This window comes from Aulonocara sp. 'chitande type north' Nkhata Bay, linkage group LG3 (assembly GCF_057382095.1).
Source record: "Aulonocara sp. 'chitande type north' Nkhata Bay isolate Kocher_YH1m ecotype deep benthic linkage group LG3, A_spYH_male_GT1.1, whole genome shotgun sequence".
NCBI lineage: Eukaryota > Metazoa > Chordata > Actinopteri > Cichliformes > Cichlidae > Aulonocara > Aulonocara sp. 'chitande type north' Nkhata Bay.
In genome coordinates, this window is record NC_141346.1 from 2188434 (window position 1) to 2209914 (window position 21481).

Here is a 21481-nt window from a genome sequence, read left to right on the forward strand (position 1 = left end):
GGGTCGGCGTTTCTCATCCCTGGATTGTTGCGTGACTCTCTTCAGTGTTGCTCAGCTCTCTCATGGTAATTTCGTTCGCAGTATCTGTTCCTGGCTTTTCACTTTCCTCTTTTGTATAAAAATGTCCCTGGACCCATCCCTGCCTGGTTCCTCCAAAGTGCTGACATTAGTGACTGGAGAGGATTGTTGTTGCCCTTCCCCAACCTAGGAATCCCTGGACCCTTTGGCTGCTGTTTGATATCATGTTTGTGTTTGTGTATCACGAATATTGACATCAAACTGATCACTTGACCCATATTACGTTTCTTGCTCTTCGAGTGACTCAACAAATGGCGAAATGAAAATCCAAACAACAACAATGCTGTTTTTTAGAGAGTCTCAGCTACATGTGTGTTTATTTCATATTTTCAGTTGTTTCCCTTCATGGATAAACAAACTCTAAATCGGTTTCAGTTGTGTACTGATGAACACAACAATGGACATAAGGAGCTTCTTCCAAAGAATCAGAATCAGAATCAGAAAGGGGTTTATTGCCAAATGTTGAGCAGGTTTACAACATTAGGAAATTGCTGCGGTGCTTCAGTGCAAACATAGTGTCATAAATAGCACTTAAATAGACATGAAAAAATAAAAGTAGGGATAAGAATTAAGAGTGCTACGTTGAAAGATATATACATGAGTGCAGGTGGTGATCAGTGCCAAACATGGAATGATGCAGTGAACACAGCGTAGGGTCATGTGTTAAAAAAAACTCAGGTAGATGTTATTTTATATATTATGCTTTGGATGTTGTTCAGTATATTTCTATGCAAAACCAGAGGAACTTCAACACACAGCAGGATATTCACAGCTGAAACCAGATATTTACACTGGAGAAAACAAAAAAAACCAATTTTTACTGTTAAAAAGAGTAAACTTGTTTTGTTTTAGATAAATACATGTTGAAATATCTTTTGAATTAGTTAAATGTCAGAATAAAGAGAGACAGAGCTTCTATTTTTTTATCACTTTCATCAAATGTAGGAGCACATGTGCACTAAGTTTATTGTTAATTAAAAAGGAAACTGCAGACGATTCCATTCTGAGCTGAAGAAGCTTCTGATAGGTTAGTAGAGTCCATGTGAGTAAACTGGTGGCACAGCTGTGGATGCATATAAGGAAAAACACAGAGCCTGACTGTCTCCCAATTCAGGGTCTGCAGCCTTAAGGCCGCATTTCAAGGCCGATTACGTCACAGCGGCGCGACGAAGCCTGTCCCAATTCAAAGGCTGCTCGAAATGCGGCCCTGAAATGCGTCCTTCATTTCCCTGAAGTTTAAGGCTGTGGCAGTGTAGACTTCGTGGCCCAACATATCCCAGAATGCATAGCGCAGCAATGGGTGTGGATAAATTTGCAGAAAAAAATGGCGGCTGACGGCAGAAGCGGAGCGGCCGAAGAGTAAACTTTAAGTACTGAATATTATGTCACTTATTTATGTGCAAATGTTTAATAACGAAGAACATTAAAACATTCCTGTTGGTCACATGTCGGCAAAGTCATGTGACGTTAGTGACGTTTGTACTAACTTGGTTTTAAAGCCTTTCAGTAGCTGAGCTTCATCTTACAGAGAATGATCAAAGCTCATGTAGAAACAAACAAATGAACTAAATATGTTCTCCTTCATTTCTGTCAAACAAAGCTATGACACGTTTCCAGCTGTTAGTATCATGGTTGCTAGGCAACCTGGGCAGCGCAACGAAGGCTTTTTTTTTAAACTTTATTGACAAACAACAGTATCAGCACAACGGAGGCTAGACCGTCCCATTACACAAGCCTCGCACTTCCGGCCTTAGCGGTCTTTGAGTACGCGGCCCTTGAGGATCGTTAGGCTGCAGACCCTGGATTGGGATACAGCCCCTGTTTCTGTGACATGGGGAAATCAAGAGATATACCATAAGAACCATAAGTGTAGCTCAATTTGGTGCCATTTGCAATTAAGAAATACAGATAGTTTCTCTCTTTACTCTTAAAGTTAACAAATATGTTTTTTATATTTATCAACCTAAAAAAATAAACATTTAGTCTGATTTGATGTTACAATTAAAAAAGTGTTTTTATCTGAAGAGTAAATATCTGGTTTCAACTGTTGTAACACTGTTGGTGTTTGGCTTGATTGTCAGCACAGAGGGAGAGAGAGAGATGAACAAGAGCAGGTGAGACACATGTTAGTCACATGGTTGTTAAAACTCATCAGAACATGTGTCTCGTACCTAGTGTTTCTTTTTAGATGCCATTTGTTACTTTTCAAACTCTACATTTATTAAGCTCTGCAGGCTTGTTTGCACAACAAGGCTGAATAATTATATAAACTCCTGAATCAAAATAGTGGACTTGAATTAAAAATAAGTGTAGTGCAGGTCTATGATGATTTTTAGTGCTGCTATCATCTAGTTCTGATTCTGTCTTTGTTAAATCCTCAGTAGTCCTGATTTTGAACTGTTGTAGTCCTGTTTTAATTCTGGATCAGTTCTGGGTCTGGTTGAATTGGGGTTAGTCCTCGTGTCTTGATACAGGCCTGACTTTGTTCTGCCTTGCTGCTTAATTAAAAAACTAGTTTAAGGTGTCCTGCACATGTGATATATATTTTCCCTATATGAAGTCATTCTTTTTTGAACAAAACTCAAAACAGCCTAATAAATCTACCAGTCATTTCAAAAGCATCAGCTCTAACAGCCGTGCTTAGAGATTTCATTTCCTTTCACTGCTCAGCTCTCACAGATTGGCTCAGCTATGCTTCAGTCCCTCTATATTGTGGCCAATCACATGCGAGGATATAGAACAATATCATTATGTGAAAAACAGAGAGGGTGAGAGACGCGTCAGTCAAGTGGAGCGTGCGTCTGTCCTCTCAGTAAAGGAGTGAGACGGGGCGGTGAGGAGGGCTGCGCGGGTGCATCGCAAAAACACAAATATGCCTGACACCCGTGAACGAAGCAGCATCTGGCTGCACTCTAAAGACTTTTCTGTCTCGACTTGGTCTCGGTCTTGATTACAAGTCTAGTACAGATACCATTATCTAAATCTGAAGGAAGGGGAAACATTCGACAGGATTGTGTACTTGGTGTGGTGTTATGGAAACAGTTGAGCATGTATTTATTAACTGCAGGAGCAGGGCTCTAGACGAACTTTTTGCCATGGGCGTACCGGTACGCCTAACTTTTTAAAGTTAGGTGTACCGGCACAAATTTATAATAATTGATATAATATAATGTGTTTTTCTGGATACACTGCTGCTTTTTCAGCATTCAAAGATTGATGACACCGTGTCAGAGCACTGGCTATGAATTTCAGAAGGATCAGGCCTTAACAGAAAAGTTAGCAATAGTTCTTTTCCTATTACAGCTACATCCACTTCTGTCGGGCCCAGGCTGCTCATAGGGCTGGGTATCATCACTGATTTCTATAATCCATTTGATTCCGGTTTTCAAAGTCCCGATTCGATTCAACTTGGCCTCAGACAGTCAGAAATATTATAATTCTGATCATTTATCAGCACTGACTTCATCAGCATTGTGAACATCACAGCAGATGCCTTTGTGTGAAAGTAACTGAGAATAAAACACAGAAAAACATGAAGGAGATTTTCCTGGTCTGGCTTTTTATTGCAGATAACCTTAAAATATTCTGCAATGTTCTGCATATAAAGTTTAAATTTCTTCAGTATTGAACAACAGAAAAAATAGGCTTTCTTGTCCGAGGTCATTTAAGTGAAGAAAAGAAAAAGACAGCAGCCACAGCGCTGTGAACAACGGTAGACTGGTGGGTAATAAGCGAATGAATAACACAGAAAACAGAGATTGGAGACAGAAACTGTTCTTGAAGTACAGAGAGAGATGGAGAAAGCTAGCTGTGCATGGAGTGTGATTTTAATAGTCGTGGAAGCAAAACAGCAAAATTCAGCTCGGTGAATTTTGGTTGGAGAGACAAAACCTGCAGCTCAGAATCAGCACAAAAAGACGTAATCACAGCGCGGACCGGACGCATCAGGATCGCTGAGCTCCGACAGCGTGTCCGTCTGCGGGCCGTCGGGTGAGAAAGCCGAGAAAGACAAAGTTGATTCTGATGCGTCGGTCTGTGTTTACGTCTTTGTGTGGAGTCCGTGTACCTGCTCTCATCTGCTGTTTGGTTGTTGTTGAAATGGTTTTGTGAGCTTTAATCTGAGAATCTGGCGTTTCTGGCAAAACACAGTTATATTTAAAAGTCAGGATTTAATGAATTGATATCGCTTTATTCAAGCTACTCACCTCCCACTTCCACCTGCACTTTCAACTGGACCACGGCCAATCAGAGAGGTCCCGCCCCTGACTATCTCTGATTGGTTTAGTCCACGATAGGGGCAAAATGTGTGTCTGTTGTTGACCACAGGGAAGGCTGCAGATTTTTTTTTTTTTTTTTTTTTTTTTGCTACCCGAACAGTTGGTCGCACAGGTGCAACCAAATATTTATTTTTAGTCGCACCACTGAAAAATTTGGTCGCATTTGCGACTAAATTGGTCGCACTCTAGAGCCCTGTGCAGGATGCATGGTAACTACAGGAGAATGATGAGGGTAGAAATGGCAAACACTGGGGAATTCAGGTTTGAGAAGGTGGTTGAATGGATGGGAAAGGAGTGGTTCTTCGGTTTCTGAGCAATACAGGATTATTTAAGAGGATTTAGAGAGTTAGATGTGATGTTAGATAACTCCAGGGGGTGGCAGTAATGCAACTTCTGTGAATGCAAGCTGCTGTTAAAATGGAAGAGGAGGGAGAAGAGTCTTTGCCTCGTAACTCTTGCCAACCACTTCAAGGCTCCTACTCTGAACATTACCCAGTGCCTGGTTCCCCATTCCTCATCCTTGACAGCCCTAAGACTCCTTCATATAACGCCCCACTGCCCCTTTATGACTTTGAGCCCAAGCCCTAGCTCGTGTGGTGATTTTGCATTGTAGTGACTCATTGTAATGTGCATAGCATTTTCGTTAGTGCTGCTGATGGTAGCTCATAGTATTGTTCCACAGATCATAGTGATTTTCTCATAGTCTTGTTCGTAGCGTTTTCCTTCATGCTGCAGAGTAATTCACAGCTTTGTTTCATTGAGTGCAGGTAACGTCTAGTTATTTGTTTGCTTCATGCACGGTGATGTGCTACCTGCTAACTCATCTCAGAGCCAGTTTTTGGGCTCTCGCCTTCAGTTCATGTTTTACTTGCCAAGAGTGTTTTTGTTTTCATTGCTTATGTCACTCTCGTCTTCCTACAATAAACTTCTCTTAATACTACACCCTCGTGTGTCCGGGTTTGTCTGCAGCTGAGTCTAGTCCTGTGCTTTGGGCAGTGCGACCATGACAAATGGACTCAAACCCAGGACCTTCTTACTGTGAGCCAAACCACATGAAATGAATGATAAAAAACCTTCTAGTGGAAGAAGATTAAATAAGGGGCATGCAAGAAATATCTGAAAAGGTCTTAGGACTTTTCTGAACTGTTTGCACTTGTTTGTTAAAAAATATTTATACAAACCTAAAATTGGTGAAAAATATCTTGAAATAAAACAACAAATGTCACGTGAATGATTATGTTATTATGTAAAATTATGTCTTTGTAGAGTCACAGAAATGTAAGATTTTACAAACTGAAGCAGAAGTCGTTGTAATGTAAACTTGACTTCCTTTAATGATGCAGTTTCATAAGGCAAAATTAATAAAAACTAATAAATGAATAAACTAATAAATTCTTGTAAAAGGTGGATGTAGCAACCCATTAAAAGTACAAAATCCTGTCAGACAGCTTGGACACAGTGTGCAGTCAGAGGGCGTTGGTAAGTCTCCAGAAATGTGTCCTCCTCTTTGTGTGTGTGTGTTGGAGTGAATGAATATTTGACTTACCGAGGAGTGGAGAGACAGATGGGGTCTTCATCTTGTCTGGACGTCGACTAAACGTCTGGACGACAGCCCGAGACCATCTCCTTCATCACTTCTTCTGTAGCACACTTAGTGATTCGCTGGCTGAAAAAGTCGCCATGCTACTGTGATGAATTCACGGTGAGGGCGGAGCACCTTTAATGGGCTGCAGCCTGCAGTTTCTGTGAACAAAGACAGAACATCATCCGCCCCCAACACCTGCTGCAGATGCTGCAGCCATGTGCTCAGCTCAACATGTCGAGATTCCCAATTTCTGTACCTCTCAGGTGAATTTAAGAACCTTTCCACAGCTGCTGCTGTGTTATAGCATTAAATAAATAAAATGTAATTGAACTCAAGCTCACGTTAAAGATCAAATGAAACTTTATGTACCTGAAACATGAATCCTGCAGCAGTGAAAACTAGGGATGGGTATCGTTTAGGTTTTATCCGATACCGGTGCCAAACCGGTACTTTTGAAACGGTGCCGGTGCTTAAACGGTGCTGAACCGGTGCTTAAAGAATGAGAACACAAAATTGGTCCAAAAACCTCATGTTCAGCTGGTTTTTTGTAAAAAGATAACAATGTTAGCCTTTTCTGCAGCTATGGGGCATATATGGTATCACTCTTGGCTGGAAGCAGTGCTTAAACAATGGAAAAAACACAAACTTTGTCCAAAAACCTCTCATGTTTAACTGTTTTCCACTTTTTCTTTGGTCATTTTAGCCTTTTTGTCCAGGGTGAAGGGAGTATCTGCCATCAAACAAGAAGACAGCCGCATGTAGCTCAACGTAAATTACACTCGAACAACATTAAGCTACTCACGCAGAGAAGAACGGCTGCTGCTGCATCATCATCCTCATCATTTCTGCTACACTGGCAGGGCTAGGGGCCAGGACTCTCCTCTTCGGGTTTTTGGGGGATGTTGCTAACTCCGGGTCGATAACAGGCACCACACCCGCAGTAGATGTGCTCGGTGTGAGGTCTCGCAGCAAGCTATCAAATACGGTGCATTTCTCGGCTTTAAAAAAAACAAAAAAAACAAACGCTATGCGTCGCCAGGTGTTTCATCGGATTTGAGGAGTTACCTCCTTTGACAGTATCACAGTATCAGCTTAAAGCACTTGTTGCTGCTGAGTTTGCATCTTTTGCTGTGAAGTACAGCCAGACTTTGACCGCTTCGCCTTGGACATTTTTAATCTGTAGCTCTGCTCTAACAGAACGTACGTACCTGGCCCCGCCTACTATCCTCGGAAACGTAAAATGATTGGCTAGAAGTGTATCACAGCTCAGGAAAAAAAAAAGCATCGAAATAAAGCATTGAAATGTGCGCTGCTTTTCGGTCTGGTTACTACCGTTTATGTCAGAACACACGGTACCCATCCCTAGTGAAAATTCAGAAGCTCTGCCTAATATATGATGATCAAACACAGACACATTGGGCAACAGATCATCAGGTTTGTCCCAGTACATATTTCTCTAGTTCTTAGTGATCCCTGTAAAAATTGGGATTTTTACAGTTTTTAATTAAATTCAGAAAGAAAGGAGCAGCTTTTGACTCATTTGATGACAAAACTTCAACACATCTGTGCTTGAAGCAACATGTAAGCAAACCATGTGTTTTGGACTGAACCTATTACTCATACAGAGGTCCGCTGGCTGAGTTGAGGAAAAAACTTTCAATAGGGTTTTTGACCTCAGCAAGGAAACCTGTCAGTTCATGGGCATCTATGATGCGGTGAAGCTGTCACAAATGCACCAGTGCAACTTGCCTCACTCTCCCTGTTGCCAAGTAATGTTGAACGAAGTCGGCTGACTCTCCTGATAAGCTGAGGGCACTGTGCACTGAGTTCGCGGCACTTTGGTGACTTTGAAGCACATAAAGTGAATTTCGAGCTGCTTCGCAACCCATTTACATGGAAACTGCACCTGTGCAGATTCAGATGCAGCTGCAGTGTAATGATGCACTCAGGGAAAGACACTGAATGGCCTGCACAGTTAATTAGCTGCACTCCTGCAGCAGCACCCAGCTCCGTCTGCATGCGGCTCCAACCTTGTGTTTGCTTTCATTTATTTTTCTGGGTTTTGGCAGCATGTTCATATTTCTAACTTGTGTAATTTTGACAGGATATATTTTTATGAAGAGCAAAATATTTAAAGTTAAAGTTTATTTTTTAAGTTTATTTAATCTGGAATAATATTCCTGTCTGTTTTTATTCATATTTATGTTTGAAGAACATTGTTTTAGTGTGTTCAATAAATGTTTATCTTGTTTGGCTCGAGACCTAAAGCGGGCCTTGAGTTTTGGCCCCCTTTTGACACCCCTGATGTGCATGGTCCCCCATTTGTTCAGGAAGCCAGAGTATGCAAGCCATCAGCTGTGGCCAACTTTCCAAAAGAGGTGTACCTTCTTTTAGTAGTTCACAGAGTTTTATATGTGAATGTGCATTTATCTAACCAGTTAAAAGTGGTGGAAAGAAGCAGCTTGTTTTGCAGGCACTGAGCTAAGATGTGGCCATGAGCAATTATCAGGCGTTAGCCATCGTGTCTACAGCTGCCCACATTATTAGTGTGTATAAAAGTCCTATGTTTTTATTTAAATTCATGACCTGATGGCATTGTTTTTGTAAACTGTTCTTAAACCATGGTAAACAGTAAATAGATTGAACTCAATTTTTATCAGCTTGTTATTAGATCTCATGTTAGGTAAGTTACCAGTACTTTTTATTCAAAGAGCTGATCAACTCAGCAAGCTGGAAGTTTTGACTATATGGTTTGAAAATGCCTTCCTCCTCTTCTCACAGATCAGTCCGCGTGTTCATGTTCATTTTTTTCTGGAATATGTTGAGCAAACCTGGAGAAGCTTCAGCTCCAGAGATCATTGTTTGTGATTCCCTGACTCTCTTATTCAAACAGATTTTGTGCCTTCTTAGCACCAGGTTTATGAACTCTGCTAGCTAGCTAGTGTTAGACTGCCGTTGCTGCTGCCTCTGGGCTCATGTTACTTAAAAAGTAACCCACAGCTTTAATGTCAGGGTTCCCGGGTCGATGACCCTTTGTTTTCAGTTTTGGACTTTTGTCACTGTTTAGTTTTCATATTTCCTGATTTCCTGTGTCAGTCCCCTGCCTATTTGCATTATGTTCTAGTCCCTGCGTATCATTAGTCAGATTTAGTTCAACTGTGTGACTCACCAGTCTCCTATCGTCTTTTTCCGTCAGTGCATTTAAGTCCTCAGTTTCCTCCAGTTCTTTGTCTTGTCATTGATGTAATGTTGTTACCGTGTTCTTAGTTCAGCCAGACTTCCCGTCAGTCAGTTATTCATCTCTCAATCTGTTCATTCTGTTCCCTCCAATAAACAGCCCTGTCCTGCACTGTGAGTCCTGCGTTTGGGTCCACTTTCTTCCTCACCTCCAACCTCTGACATTTAAAAACCTTAAATAAAATCTCTCTGTGAAATTTTCTGTTGATTGTTTGAAATAGAAAAGTGAACCGCTACTAGATAACAACCGAGAGAAAACTTTTTCTGAAGGTGCAGCCATTGGGGGCGGGGCTTGTTTTCAGTCCACTTTTATAACAGATGAACTGTATATTCTTAACCTCTGTATCTATTTTAATTCTTTGTGGTTTCTTTTGAACATCTGTGGCATCTATTAATGTTAAATTTAATCTTTCTTTACCGACATAAGCAAGCTGTTTTTACATTTAATGAACATATCTGTTTTATAACAATAATAATGGATTGCATTAATATAACCCTCAAAGCGCTTTACAATACCACTATTCAGTCACTCTCACATTCATACACTGGTGGAGGCAGCTACAGTTGCAGCCACAGCTGCCCTGGGGCAGACTGACAGAAGCGAGGCTGCCATATCACGCCATCGGCCCCTCTGGCCAACACCAGTAGGCGGTAAGTGTCTTGCCCAAGGACACAACGACCGAGACAGACAGAGCAGGGGATCGAACCGGCGACCTGAAACACATATCTCTTTAAGCCTATACTGACAGTGCCTTTACCACACATTCAGACACAGTAATAGATGGTGTTTGTAGTACTATATGTGCTAGTCTAATTTGAGTGGATGAGGCCTACATTGACCTTCTGTGTTGTTATAATGGTTATAATGGTTATAATGGTTATAATGTTTACAAGGGTTATAATGGTTGAACAGCCATTAAGGATTAAATCAGCTTCCAAATAATTTTATGTTTTTTCTCCCTCTGTGTGCTTCTTACTGTCTGTGAGGCTCTGAATCAGCACTCCACACATCACATCAAACTCTTACAAGTCTAGAAGAGCAGCTGTTGGACAGAAAGACATCAGCTGAGTGGGAAGGATTTTGGTTAGTTTACTTCCCACAATATATTAGTAGCTGTCACATTTATATTAATCAGGCTGAACTTTAATCATACTTTACATCAAACTGCTTTACTTGCTGCTTCCTTTATGCTTTGGTTTCCTGTCTTCTATTATTAGACCTGAGACGTGACTGCTCTGTGCTGTTGCTGATGACTCCAGTTAATCCTACAAGACATGCTGTGTAAGTAAATACAACGACAGTTTGGTCTGCATTCATTCAAAGATCATATCCCACAGACTTAGTTTAGAGAGTCCACACTGTCTGCACTGTATATAGTGAAGTCTGCAACTTTTTGAAGGGTGAAATTTGTTTTGTGGCCAAATTATTCTGCAGATCATCAGAATGAAAGTTATTGGCCATGTTTGCAGAGCCCTTTTTAAAAATATGCTTTCATGACATTATTGTGTAGCGGCTGGCTATCCAGACTGACAAGTGGGACAGTGAATGTCACCTCTCCAGTGGGGAGGGAGTCTGAGATTGATGAGTCCTCCATCACAGGTGGTTGGTCAGTGAAGATGGTCACCTGCAGGTTGAAGGTCATTGCATCTCCAACCCACATCCACTGCCACTGTACTGAAGGGAAGGTAAAGACTTTCTTCTGCACTTACATGTGGATCACCTCGATCCATGACAGTCATTCAGGCAGTGATGCCTGGACTGGAAACCAGCATCCTTAAATTATTACAGCATAACAGCTTCAGTGTATGAATGTAAAACAAATGTGTTGTTTGATGTAGAGACTGCACTTGTGACAGAACAGTAAATACATTTTATTTTGATTACATAAGTAATGTAAGTACAAAACAAACTTGTGGTAGGCCTAAACTTATTTTCAGAATAATTAAATCTGAGACTTAGTTTCATTGTAAGATTATAACAGTGATGGCAGTATAATCGTTTGTTGTTCAGCAGAACAGTGTCCAGGATGTTGGCTGTTATATTGTTTTACATTTCAAAATAAAAGTTGGGCTGATTTAAACACCATTACAAGAAGTGTTGTTAATTATTCTATTTGAATCATATTTGAATACAGTGTTATATTAATATAAGTTACTGCAGGTTGTTTTTTTTAATTTAGTAGAACTTGAAATGTTTGTCAGTGTGTAAACAATCAGTATTGCACAGTCAGAAAGTCATTCTTAGAACTGTATACTTGCAATGAGTAGGTTACCCTAACTTACTCATCTTAATTAAGCTTTACTCAGTTTTTTGAGACAATGAGTTTGCATAGATTTTTTGAGTTCTGGGAACTAATTCGATTTTACAGTGTAAGTAAAAACTGTAGATTCTATTCATCCTGAATCATAATCTCACTCGACATGTTCTGCCAGTGTTCTTTGTTTTCAATTTTTAATTTGAATTTTAATTATGTTATTTAGAAAGAGGGACTATACATATTAATGAATATTTTAACAAATGTAAAGCCAAATGTAAATGCCAGATTATAGCCTTTGGCTAATTTCCATCTGCAGACCCTCTGGCAGGTTGGTGCGCAAGTTAGTAAAAACACACAGAGACTCACATCATATCAGAACAAACAATGACAACAAGAGTGGACAACAGAGGACAATGTAAAACACAATCACATCACATCAGTTATATTGCACAAACCCCAATATTGCACATGCCCTGACTGTCCTGATATTGCACTGACCCATTACACTAATAATTGTTTCCCTTTTTGTAATGCACTCTGTGTCACGTCCAGCATATAATCATGACTACTTAAACATGATCACATGTTTGTGTGTCCCTCAGTCACCCTTTTAAGTGATTTCTAAAGATAGGAAAACTTGTGTTTTCCCTCACTGACAGTGGAAATCTATTCCACAAGGTCACTCGTTGATATGACAGAGCATTCTGTGAAAATGCTGTACGCCTAAATGCCAATTCCCCTCTTTCAGTGGCTCGAGTCAATCGAGATGCTAGTCTGCTAGACTTTTGTGTAATAAGATCACTCATTGGTAGAGGTGCCAGACCATGTATAACCTTGTTGATTAGACACAGATTTAAATAATTTTGAATTAGTAAAATTTAAAAACTTGTATTTATCTCTAATTTGACAGTGATAGTATGACATCGGTTTCTTGTCTAATCTAAATTCAAAGCTAATTTGTAGCATAATTCGATTGGCCCAATAGCAGCTAGACTTGTATAGGACCAATTTGTAATACGGTATCCAGTATGAGCCAGTATCATAGAGTGCAGAAATGTAATCGCTGATGTGTCTGTTAATGATATGCGGATGTCTAAAGTGCTGTGTGGACGTAGTCTAAAATGTTTGGTGACAGAACTAGCAACCCACTTTTGCACCATCTTTGAAAAGACAGTGAGTATGGTTTAAAGTGGGGAACATTAGTGTTAAGGAGCAGCGCTGTACTCGAGATGTGGAGCATTAGCAGTTAGCATCCGACCATATTACCTGCCACGGGAGTTCTCGCAAGTCATCGTGACAACTGCCTACGATCCACCAGGGGCAGATGCGGCAGCAGCATGCGAGACAATTCACACAGTAGTGTCCAAGCTGCAGACATCACACCCCCAAGCCTTCCTTTTCATCTCTGGGGATTTTAATCATGCTTCCTTGTGCTCAACCCTCCCTACTGTCACTCAGTATGTGGAAAACAAAACACTGGACTTACACTAACTACCTGCATAAAAGACTATATCAACTTCTGTGTGGATAACACTGTACAGTCCAGAAGGAGCTTAGGGAGAGATAAGGAAGGGAAACGACAGGAGGAAACTGGAGGAGCAGCTCCAGCAGAGCAACACCAGAGGTGTGTGGAGAGGGCTGAAAACCATAACTGAATGAAGCACAGCGAGCAGAGGGGTCCAGAGTCTGGAGAACAGGTTTGGGCTGATAGACTGAACCAGTTCTTTAACAGGTGTCACTCAGAAGCCCTTCCCTCCCCCAGTCACCAGAGCTCTTCACACCTCTTTCACACCTCTCTGCTCGAAGGAGCAGGAGTGCACCATCAGTTATCTACGTGGATTATCGACTACCTCACCAGGAGACCCCAGTATGTGAGGCTTCTTGACTGCGTTCTCTGTAGCACGGGGACCCCACAAGGAACAGTACTCGCTCCTTTCCTCTTTACCCTGTACACTGCAGACTTCAGTTATAACATGGACACTCGCCAGCTCCAGAAGTTCTCAGACGACACCGCCATTGTGGGTCGAGTGTTGGAGGGAAACAAACTGGGATACATGGGGGTCATCAAAGACTTTGTAAGCTGGTGCGAAGCTTGCATCAATGCCAGCAAGACGAAGGAGCTGGTGCTTAACTTCAGCAAGAAGCCACCCTCTATTACACCAGTGAACATCCAGGGTTTGGACACTGAAGCGGTGGAGGAGTACAAATACCTGGGTCTTCACCTCAATAACAAACTGGACTGGTCCACAAACACAAATGCACTCTACAAAAAGGGTCTAAGTCGTCTCCACCTGCTACGGCGGCTGAGATCCTTCGGGGTGAACAGGACGCTCCAGGACATATTACGACACTGTAGTGGCGTCTGCTATTTTCCATGCTGTGGTCTGCTGGAGTGGTGGAACGGCAGAGAGGGACCAGGGGAAACACAACAAACTGGTCAGGAGGGCCAGCTCGGTCCTGGACTGTCCGCTGAAGTCCATCGAGCAGGTTGGGGAGGAGAGGATGTTGTCTAAGCTAACATCCATCATGGACAACACCATTTTATACATAGTTCTGTACGTTTTATACATATACATGTTTCTGTACATTGTTACCTGTATATACCAACTTCAGTTGCTTATGCATGTAGGACCACTTTGTGTCTTCCTTTTCCACGTTTTTTTTTTTTTACCATTCTGCCCGGATTGTTAGAAAACACCAGGGCTATTAGATTAAGATTAATTAAGTTTTTGCTTTAGTCTACTTACAATGAAAATGTAAAAAGAAATCTTGTTCATGACCTGGGCTCTATGTAAACACTATTAGAAGTAAAAATAACTCCAATTTTGAAAACACACATGAAGCTCTAACATGTGTTGTGAACATGAGTTTGTGTGAAGCTCCTGCTGTGCACTGAGTGAGATTTTCTGACTGTGGCCTGGGAGAGAGTCCTGTAACTACTTGTCTGCAAAATACAGTGTATAATGACCGATGTTGGGCAAGTGACTTATGTTTAATATTTAATTATAGTTACTAGTTACTTCTTCAACTCAAGTCAAGTCAGAAAATCCCAGGATCAAGTTGCAGAGGGAGTGTTCAGGCCAGCAGGTGCTGAGGAATGATTGTGTTGAACTGAAGTCAGACACAGAACCTGGTCGTTGTGAGGGGGTGGACTTCCTCACCAACACATCATTGTGAGCATCACAATATGCATAGAAGTGAGAGCTGAAATGTCTGATCAGGAGTGGGAATTGCAAACTAAGAGTGTGAACAGACTTATCCTATACAACCACTCTGTTGTGGCTATTGATTAACTCTGTTGCTGTCACAGATCGTGACAAAATCAAACTGTAAATACCATCCATCAAAGCACACATAAATAAAGATACCTCGCTCACAAAACCAAAAAATAATAAGACCATTTGCAAAATAAAAAGTGTTCAAAAGAAAAAATGTGCTATTGCATGCACGCTCTAGCAGACTCTTAACTTCTCCGCTTTGATTCTTGACAGAAACCAGAAGTAGAGCAGCTAAACATGACCCCCCCACCCCATAACTGCAAAAACAAATAACATTCATTAGAATAAGTCATCTAAAAGTGTATGTAAACAAAACAAAACCACATGAAATAATAATCATGACAGTTTAAATGTGTCTCAACAAACCCTAACCCTTTCTTCCTGGTTTCTTTTCTGGGTATGTTACTGTTACTTTGTGGTTTTATCTACAAACAGGGCTCTAGACTACCTTTTTGACATGGGCGCACCGGTACGCCTAACTTTAAAAAGTTAGGCGCACTGGCACAAAAGTTAGGCGCACTCAAATTTTTCAACCGCATCGCTTAACACCGCAGTTTTACATGTGCACTTTCTTTGGGGGAAAGTTGCAGTCCGTACTAGCACCGGTGTTCACGGAGATCTTCAACCTCTCCCTGGCCCAAGCTGTGGTTCCAACGTGCTTCAAACAGTCCATTATTGTCCCTGTTCCAAAGAAACAACAGCCCGCTTGCCACAATGACTACCGTCCAGTAGCACTGACTTCAATTGTGATGAAGTGTTTTGAAAGACTGATGAGAGATCACATCACTTCTTCACTTCCTGCCACCATCGACTCACTTCAGTTTGCTTACCGGACTAATCGTTCCACAGACGATGCTCCACACATCCCTGAGTCACCTGGACACTGGCAGAGGGAATTATGTTAGGATGCTGTTCGTGGACTACAGTTCAGCATTCAACACAATAATTCCCTCTAAGCTTTTCACCAAGTTGACGGATCTAGGACTCAGCTCATCACTGTGTCAGTGGATCCTCAACTTCCTCACAGACAGACCCCAATCAGTGAGGGTGGGAAAACAAGTCTCCCCCTCCATCTCACTCAGCACTGGAGTGCATCAGGGCTGTGTTTTAAGCCCCCTGCTGTACTCACTGTACACTTATGACTGTGTAGCCACATCAGACACCACCTCCATCGTCAAGTTTGCTGACGACACTGCTGTTGTGGGCCTGATCTCCGACAACATCGAGACGGCCTACCTGGAGGAGATTAGGAACCTGGAGACCTGGTGCCAGGAGAATAACCTCCTCCTAAACATCAGCAAGACTAAGGAGCTGATCGTGGACTTCACTACAAAGCAGGCGAGGAATTACAAACCCCTCATCATCAGTGGCACGCCAGTGGAGAGAGTGGACAGTTTCCGATACCTGGGTGTCCACATCACTCGGGACCTGTCATGGTCCTGCCACATCAACACCCTGGTTAAGAAAGCCCGTCAGCGTCTCTTCTTCCTCAGAAGACTTAGAGACTTCCATCTGCCACTGAAGGTGCTCAAGAACTTCTACTCCTGCACCATCGAGAGCGTCCTGACGGCAAACATCTGCACCTGGTTTGGGAACAGCACCAAGCAGGACAGACGAGATCTGCAAAGAGTGGTGCGCTCAGCCGAACGCATCATTCAATCAGAGCTCCCTGACCTGCTGTCCATCTACACCAAGCGGTGCAAGTCCAAAGCTAGGAAGATTATGATGGACCTCTCCCATCCCAACAATGGACTCTTCTCACTGTTGAGGTCTGGGAAGCGCTTCCGCTCCCTTAAGGCCAAAACAGAGAGAATGAGGAGGAGCTTCTTCCCCCAGTTAGGTCCCTACAGTTAGTGTGTGCAGAGAAAGATGTGTTCTAATTTTGAAATGAGGAGTTAGTATATATTTAACAAAGTGTATTTTTGGGAAGGATATTATCCATTTGGCCAATTGTGTTTTGTAGGTGTGGGTCTGTGTTAAGAGTTTAGAAAAGGTATCTGAAGTATGGGTAGGCGCTTGTTAGCGACTGTAAAAAACTGTAATGGTTGCTTCGAGGCAGAGATGGCCAACAGAAATAACATCGGAGAAAGATAATAGTGTTGTGGATACCATGATGAAATGGGCAGTGTAGTGCCCGAGGACAGACACATGTCGGGCTTGTAGGTATCCTAGATTTCTATGTTTTGTTTTGTTTTTTTCATTTTTATGGTTTAACGGTCCAGACGATGAAAGGTTGAACTGTGCCCACCAGCCAGTGCCTCCATACTTCCAAAGTGAGTTCAATTGCCAGAGGTTCCCACTTGGCACTGACCACTTGGTGTCTGTCAGATAGAAAGTTAAAGATCCAGCTGCAGAGAGATCCTAGATCCTGCAGTTTCCTTTTCAGCTTCGAGGGAACGATGGTATTGAATGCAGACCTGTAATCTACAAACAGCATTCTCATACGTGTCTCTCTTCTGCAGGTACGAGAGGGCAGTATGTAGTGTCAGGGCTATGGCATCATCAGTTGTCACTGTATGCAAATTGTAGATGGTCCACTGAGTCAGGTAGTACAGAGCATGCGGTACACAACAGCTGTAGCTGCTTATGTCATGGTTACTAGGTAACAGAAACCACGGGTCGTAGGCTAGACCATCCAATTTCACAGCCTTGCCCTTCTGGTCTACAGGACCTTTGAAGAACTAAGTCTTTGTAGGCCAAGGAGACAGGACTAGTCAGAGCAGGTGCATCAAAGGCGGGAGCCCAATATTGACATCCGCCCAGGCAGGGAGGAGACAGCGAGGAGAAGAGAGAGGGAGAGCGAACACAAAAACAATTTAGAGTCAGCCGGAGAGACTCGGGGACATTGATGCAAAGGTCAGACTTCCTAGTTTTGTTATTTTGCACTTATTTTAGTTTGTTAAAGCCAATAATTAGTTCAGCATTCCCGTTTCTGAGTTCACATTTGGGTCTTTCCTCTGCCAGCCACGCAGCCACCATGGCAGAACTTGACCTCATTATGGACCCAGCAGACTCACATTGTCTCCTGAGGAAATGTGTGCCCAGCTTCAGGGTTGCTGTCAGAGCGTGGTTTATTTAAAGACCTTTTCAACAGACACTTGCAAGTTATTTTTCTTGATGACTTCCTGTCGTCCACAACCTGTTCTGGGACGTTTCCCAACATGGAGTGTTTGGCTCAAGATGAACAAACCTCCATTTGGAACTGTTTCTGACCTTTAGTGACCTCTAACCTTGTGACCTCTGACCTTTAGTGACCTCTGTCCTCCTGTTGCAGGTGTGTGTGTGCTGCTGCTGTCTGCACCGACTGTTTCTGCAGGTGAGTTGATGATGTGAAAACCATCAGTGAGACTCCAAAAGAACACAAATACACTTACTGTGTGTGTGTGTGTGTGTGTGTGTGTGTGTGTGTGTGTGTGTCCTCCAGTGTCTCTGTCTGTCAGTCCAAACCTTCAGCAGGTCTTCAGAGGATCTCCTTCAGTGTATCTGAGTTGTGTTGATGATGGACAGACAGCTGATGGATGGACAGTGAAGAGGACCAGAGGAGGACTCACTGAGGACAGTGGAGCAGCTGGGTCAGAGTTTAGTAGGATTAACAGTTCCTTCTGTGTTCTCGATCTCAGTCTCTCCACTGGTGGAAATTTCCTGTGTGTAAGCTCATCTGGACATCAGAGTGAAGAAGTCTCCATCAGTGTCTCAGGTACAGACAGATGTTCCAGCTGTGTCTCTGTTTCTGTCTGTCTCTGTGTCACTCTGTTTGTGTCTCTGCTGGACAGGCAAAGATGTGATCCTGGAGATTCCTGCACTTCCTGTCATGACAGGAAGTGATGTCACTTTGTGGTGTACACCCAAAGAGGGAGAAAGACGAAAGTCTCACTTCTTCAGAGATAATGTTACACTTGGATCTGGACCTGAAGGAAAGTGGATTCTCTCTAACGTCCAGCGGTCTGATGAAGGTCTCTACTCGTGTCATACTGATATTCATCCACCTTCTCCTCAGAGCAGACTGAGGGTCAGAGGTCAGGGCACTGACATCATTTCCTGTTTAAAGACAAACTAACCTGCTGACCTGATAATGAACTGACTGAACCATCTTCATCATCTCTCCTGCAAATCCTCCTCCTCCTCCACCCACTACAACCTCATCTCCTGCTTTCTTATTCTTTGGTATTACATCTATAGTAGACTCCCCCTCCCCTCGTTCTTCTGCTCCCCCCATCACCCCTCTTCCTCCCCCTCCCTCTATGTCAGTGCTCAGACTCGTCTTGCACCTGGTGGTCTTCTGTCCATACGTGGCCTGCACTGCTCTGCTGCTGTCCATCTTCGCCACCAGCTCAGGTAGATATGAACAAAGTCTCTCTGATCACTCACTTCAGTGCTCCATCCTTAAGTCTTAACCCTGCCCACAGGTAACACACCTGTCATTTCCATGGAAACGAGCCATCCTGCTGTACAGGATGATGTCACCACTGAGCATCACTTCTGACCTCTGAGCTGACAGGAAGTGAAGGAGCTGGAGCAGCTGGGATGTTCCTGTTTCTGACCCAGAGTCAAACCTGTGGTCTGTAAAGACTCCTCAGTCTGATCTTTGAGTCAGTCAGCTTCTCAGTGAACTGTTCAGCTGGTGACTGGATGGATACAAACATTAACCTTGTGCTTTTATGTGTTTAATGCTTCAAGTGATCAGAAAATGCATTTTTTAGTATGTGTTATACTGTAAGGTCAGGTCAGACAACTGGTATGATCAGGCACTTTGTGAGAGCGGGAATGAAAAGCTGAACTGATCAGTGATTGGATCAAACAGTCTCTGAGTAAGACCTGACTCTGTTTCTGTGTTGATTTATGCTTTAATAAAACATTCGAACATTACAGAGCAGATACTTCAGTGACACGGAGAATCAGAGTCACAGAAACAGGATTGAAGTGATTCAGGAGTGTGAACTCTGGCTGATGATGAACTATGGCATTTATTATGGTTTATTGTATTCTGCTGAGGTTAGCCTGAGAGCGCTAACAGCAGTCTGAGCCACAGCCTTAGAGTGTGAGCACCAATAAGCTGTGATGGAAACAGGAGCAAACTGAACAAAGACAAACATCACAGACACAGAGCTGATCCTATCGTGTAGGATCGGGAAGTGCAATCACACAAGGAAACAGCTGACACGAATGCATAATGACACCACAGGGCAAGAGTAGAACTAAGCACACTGAACAAGGTAAACAAGACCTTTCAAAATAAACCTGCAGAGAACAGGACATGACCCAGACTAGACAATATGAGAATACATGACACAAAAGACCAGGACACACATACACCAGGTGACATGAAGAGAATAAATATTAATACTAAGACATTATTTCATAAATACTCCAAAAATACAAAATTACTCAACTAAAACCTTTAACTTAAAAACAATAAAAACATAAGAAAACAATACAAAATAACACGAAGCATTACATGAAAGACAGCCCCTGACAACGTCTGATATTCATATCTTTAGTGTGAATAATTTCACTGTTTCCTCATGTTTGTCCTGCCAACTATGAGAAGTGACCAAAGAGGAAAACAGGAACTTCTTACTGTGTCTAAAACTGAAAGAAGGAAAAGCGAATAACAAGCCGTCACCTCATTTGAACTGTTGAAATCTGAAAACAAGAATCAAAACCATTCACACTGAGAACTGGACCTGTGCTTTTACACCACCCAGGCCCTGATGGTGGGCCCATACTGTTGACAGCCTCTCTGATGGCTGCACGGTCAGTTGTATAGCTGGGCTTGGTTCACCGCTGTCATGGAAAACGTGTTACTGTGAAAACATGCTGACGTAACAGGAGGCCTGTTCTCGCTCGCGGGGCGTAACATCCTGATGCTGTGTCACCTAGTGTACAATGTTACGCTTTGGGTGTGAGGACGTGTTGTAAGGGAACCAGAGGAAACATAGAAGCCTATAAAAACTTATTCCACGTTCAGATCTGATCTGAAGACAGCAGAGCAGGTGACACGGACACTTTCATATAATGAGAAGCCAGAAGGAGACACATGGCTGCTCAGTGATGGTGGTTTACTCTTCAACCACACAACTTCCTTATTCTGACTGAACCGACCAATCGGGAGGTCGGAGGTATGAGGTCATTCTGGAGAAGCCACAGATATATTTTTTAGTGACAACCCTTCATGAATCCAACAGAAGGGTTTTAAAGATGTGTGTAAACGTGACTGACTAAGCTTTGAACCTTGTTAAAATTCACACTGATGTAAATATAATCTGTATGAGATGTTTAATCCCTGACATCGGTCACTGCCTGCGCTGTGATGAAGATGAAACAGCAGCCCACAGACCTGAAACTCACAGTTAAAATAAGAGCAGCTGTCCTCAGAGCAGCAGGAAACCACAGATAAGGAGACGGGAGGCTAAAAATACTGCAGGGCTGAGAGAGGAAGCTGATGAGGCTGACAGATGTTCTTCTTCTTTTTCTTTTTTTCTGCCTGTCCCGTTTGGCTCTTTTGCATCAGAATTATTGTCTAAAGGCGAAGATGCCCAACGGATTTACTTTACCAAATGGACCCTCCCAGCCTTGCCGTATTGGTCCATGTGATACATCTTTTATTGTTTATTTTATTTTAACTTTCAGGACAGACTTGACTGGGGAAAAGAAAAACAGCGGGAAAGAGGAACGGTCATAGAGGGCAAAAAACAAAAACCAAGTGTTTTCCCCAGGTGTTTCCTCTCTGCCCTGAATCTGTCACAACAGCCAAAAGCTGGTAGGAAA

The 21481-nt window shown here is 42.5% G+C and overlaps 2 protein-coding genes across 2 annotated transcripts in view; one reads left to right on the forward strand and one right to left on the reverse strand.

The window, feature by feature from the left end:
* LOC147333464 (uncharacterized) overlaps nucleotides 1-5932 on the reverse strand; it is a 45674-nt gene extending 39742 nt beyond the window's left edge. The window contains exon 1 of the mRNA XM_086266300.1: nucleotides 5902-5932. Within this exon, the coding sequence (XP_086122426.1) occupies nucleotides 5902-5932 (31 nt within the window). The remainder of the gene's footprint in view (nucleotides 1-5901) is intronic.
* Nucleotides 5933-16831: 10899 nt separating this feature from the next.
* Nucleotides 16832-19470, forward strand: LOC147333465 (uncharacterized). The gene is made up of 8 exons (XM_086266313.1): nucleotides 16832-16872; nucleotides 17176-17188; nucleotides 17570-17599; nucleotides 17987-18029; nucleotides 18138-18410; nucleotides 18487-18729; nucleotides 18893-19048; nucleotides 19120-19470. The coding sequence occupies exons 1-8, from the start codon at nucleotides 16832-16834 to the stop codon at nucleotides 19194-19196; spliced, it is 876 nt and encodes a 291-aa protein (XP_086122439.1). The 3' UTR covers nucleotides 19197-19470.
* Nucleotides 19471-21481: the final 2011 nt, after the last annotated feature.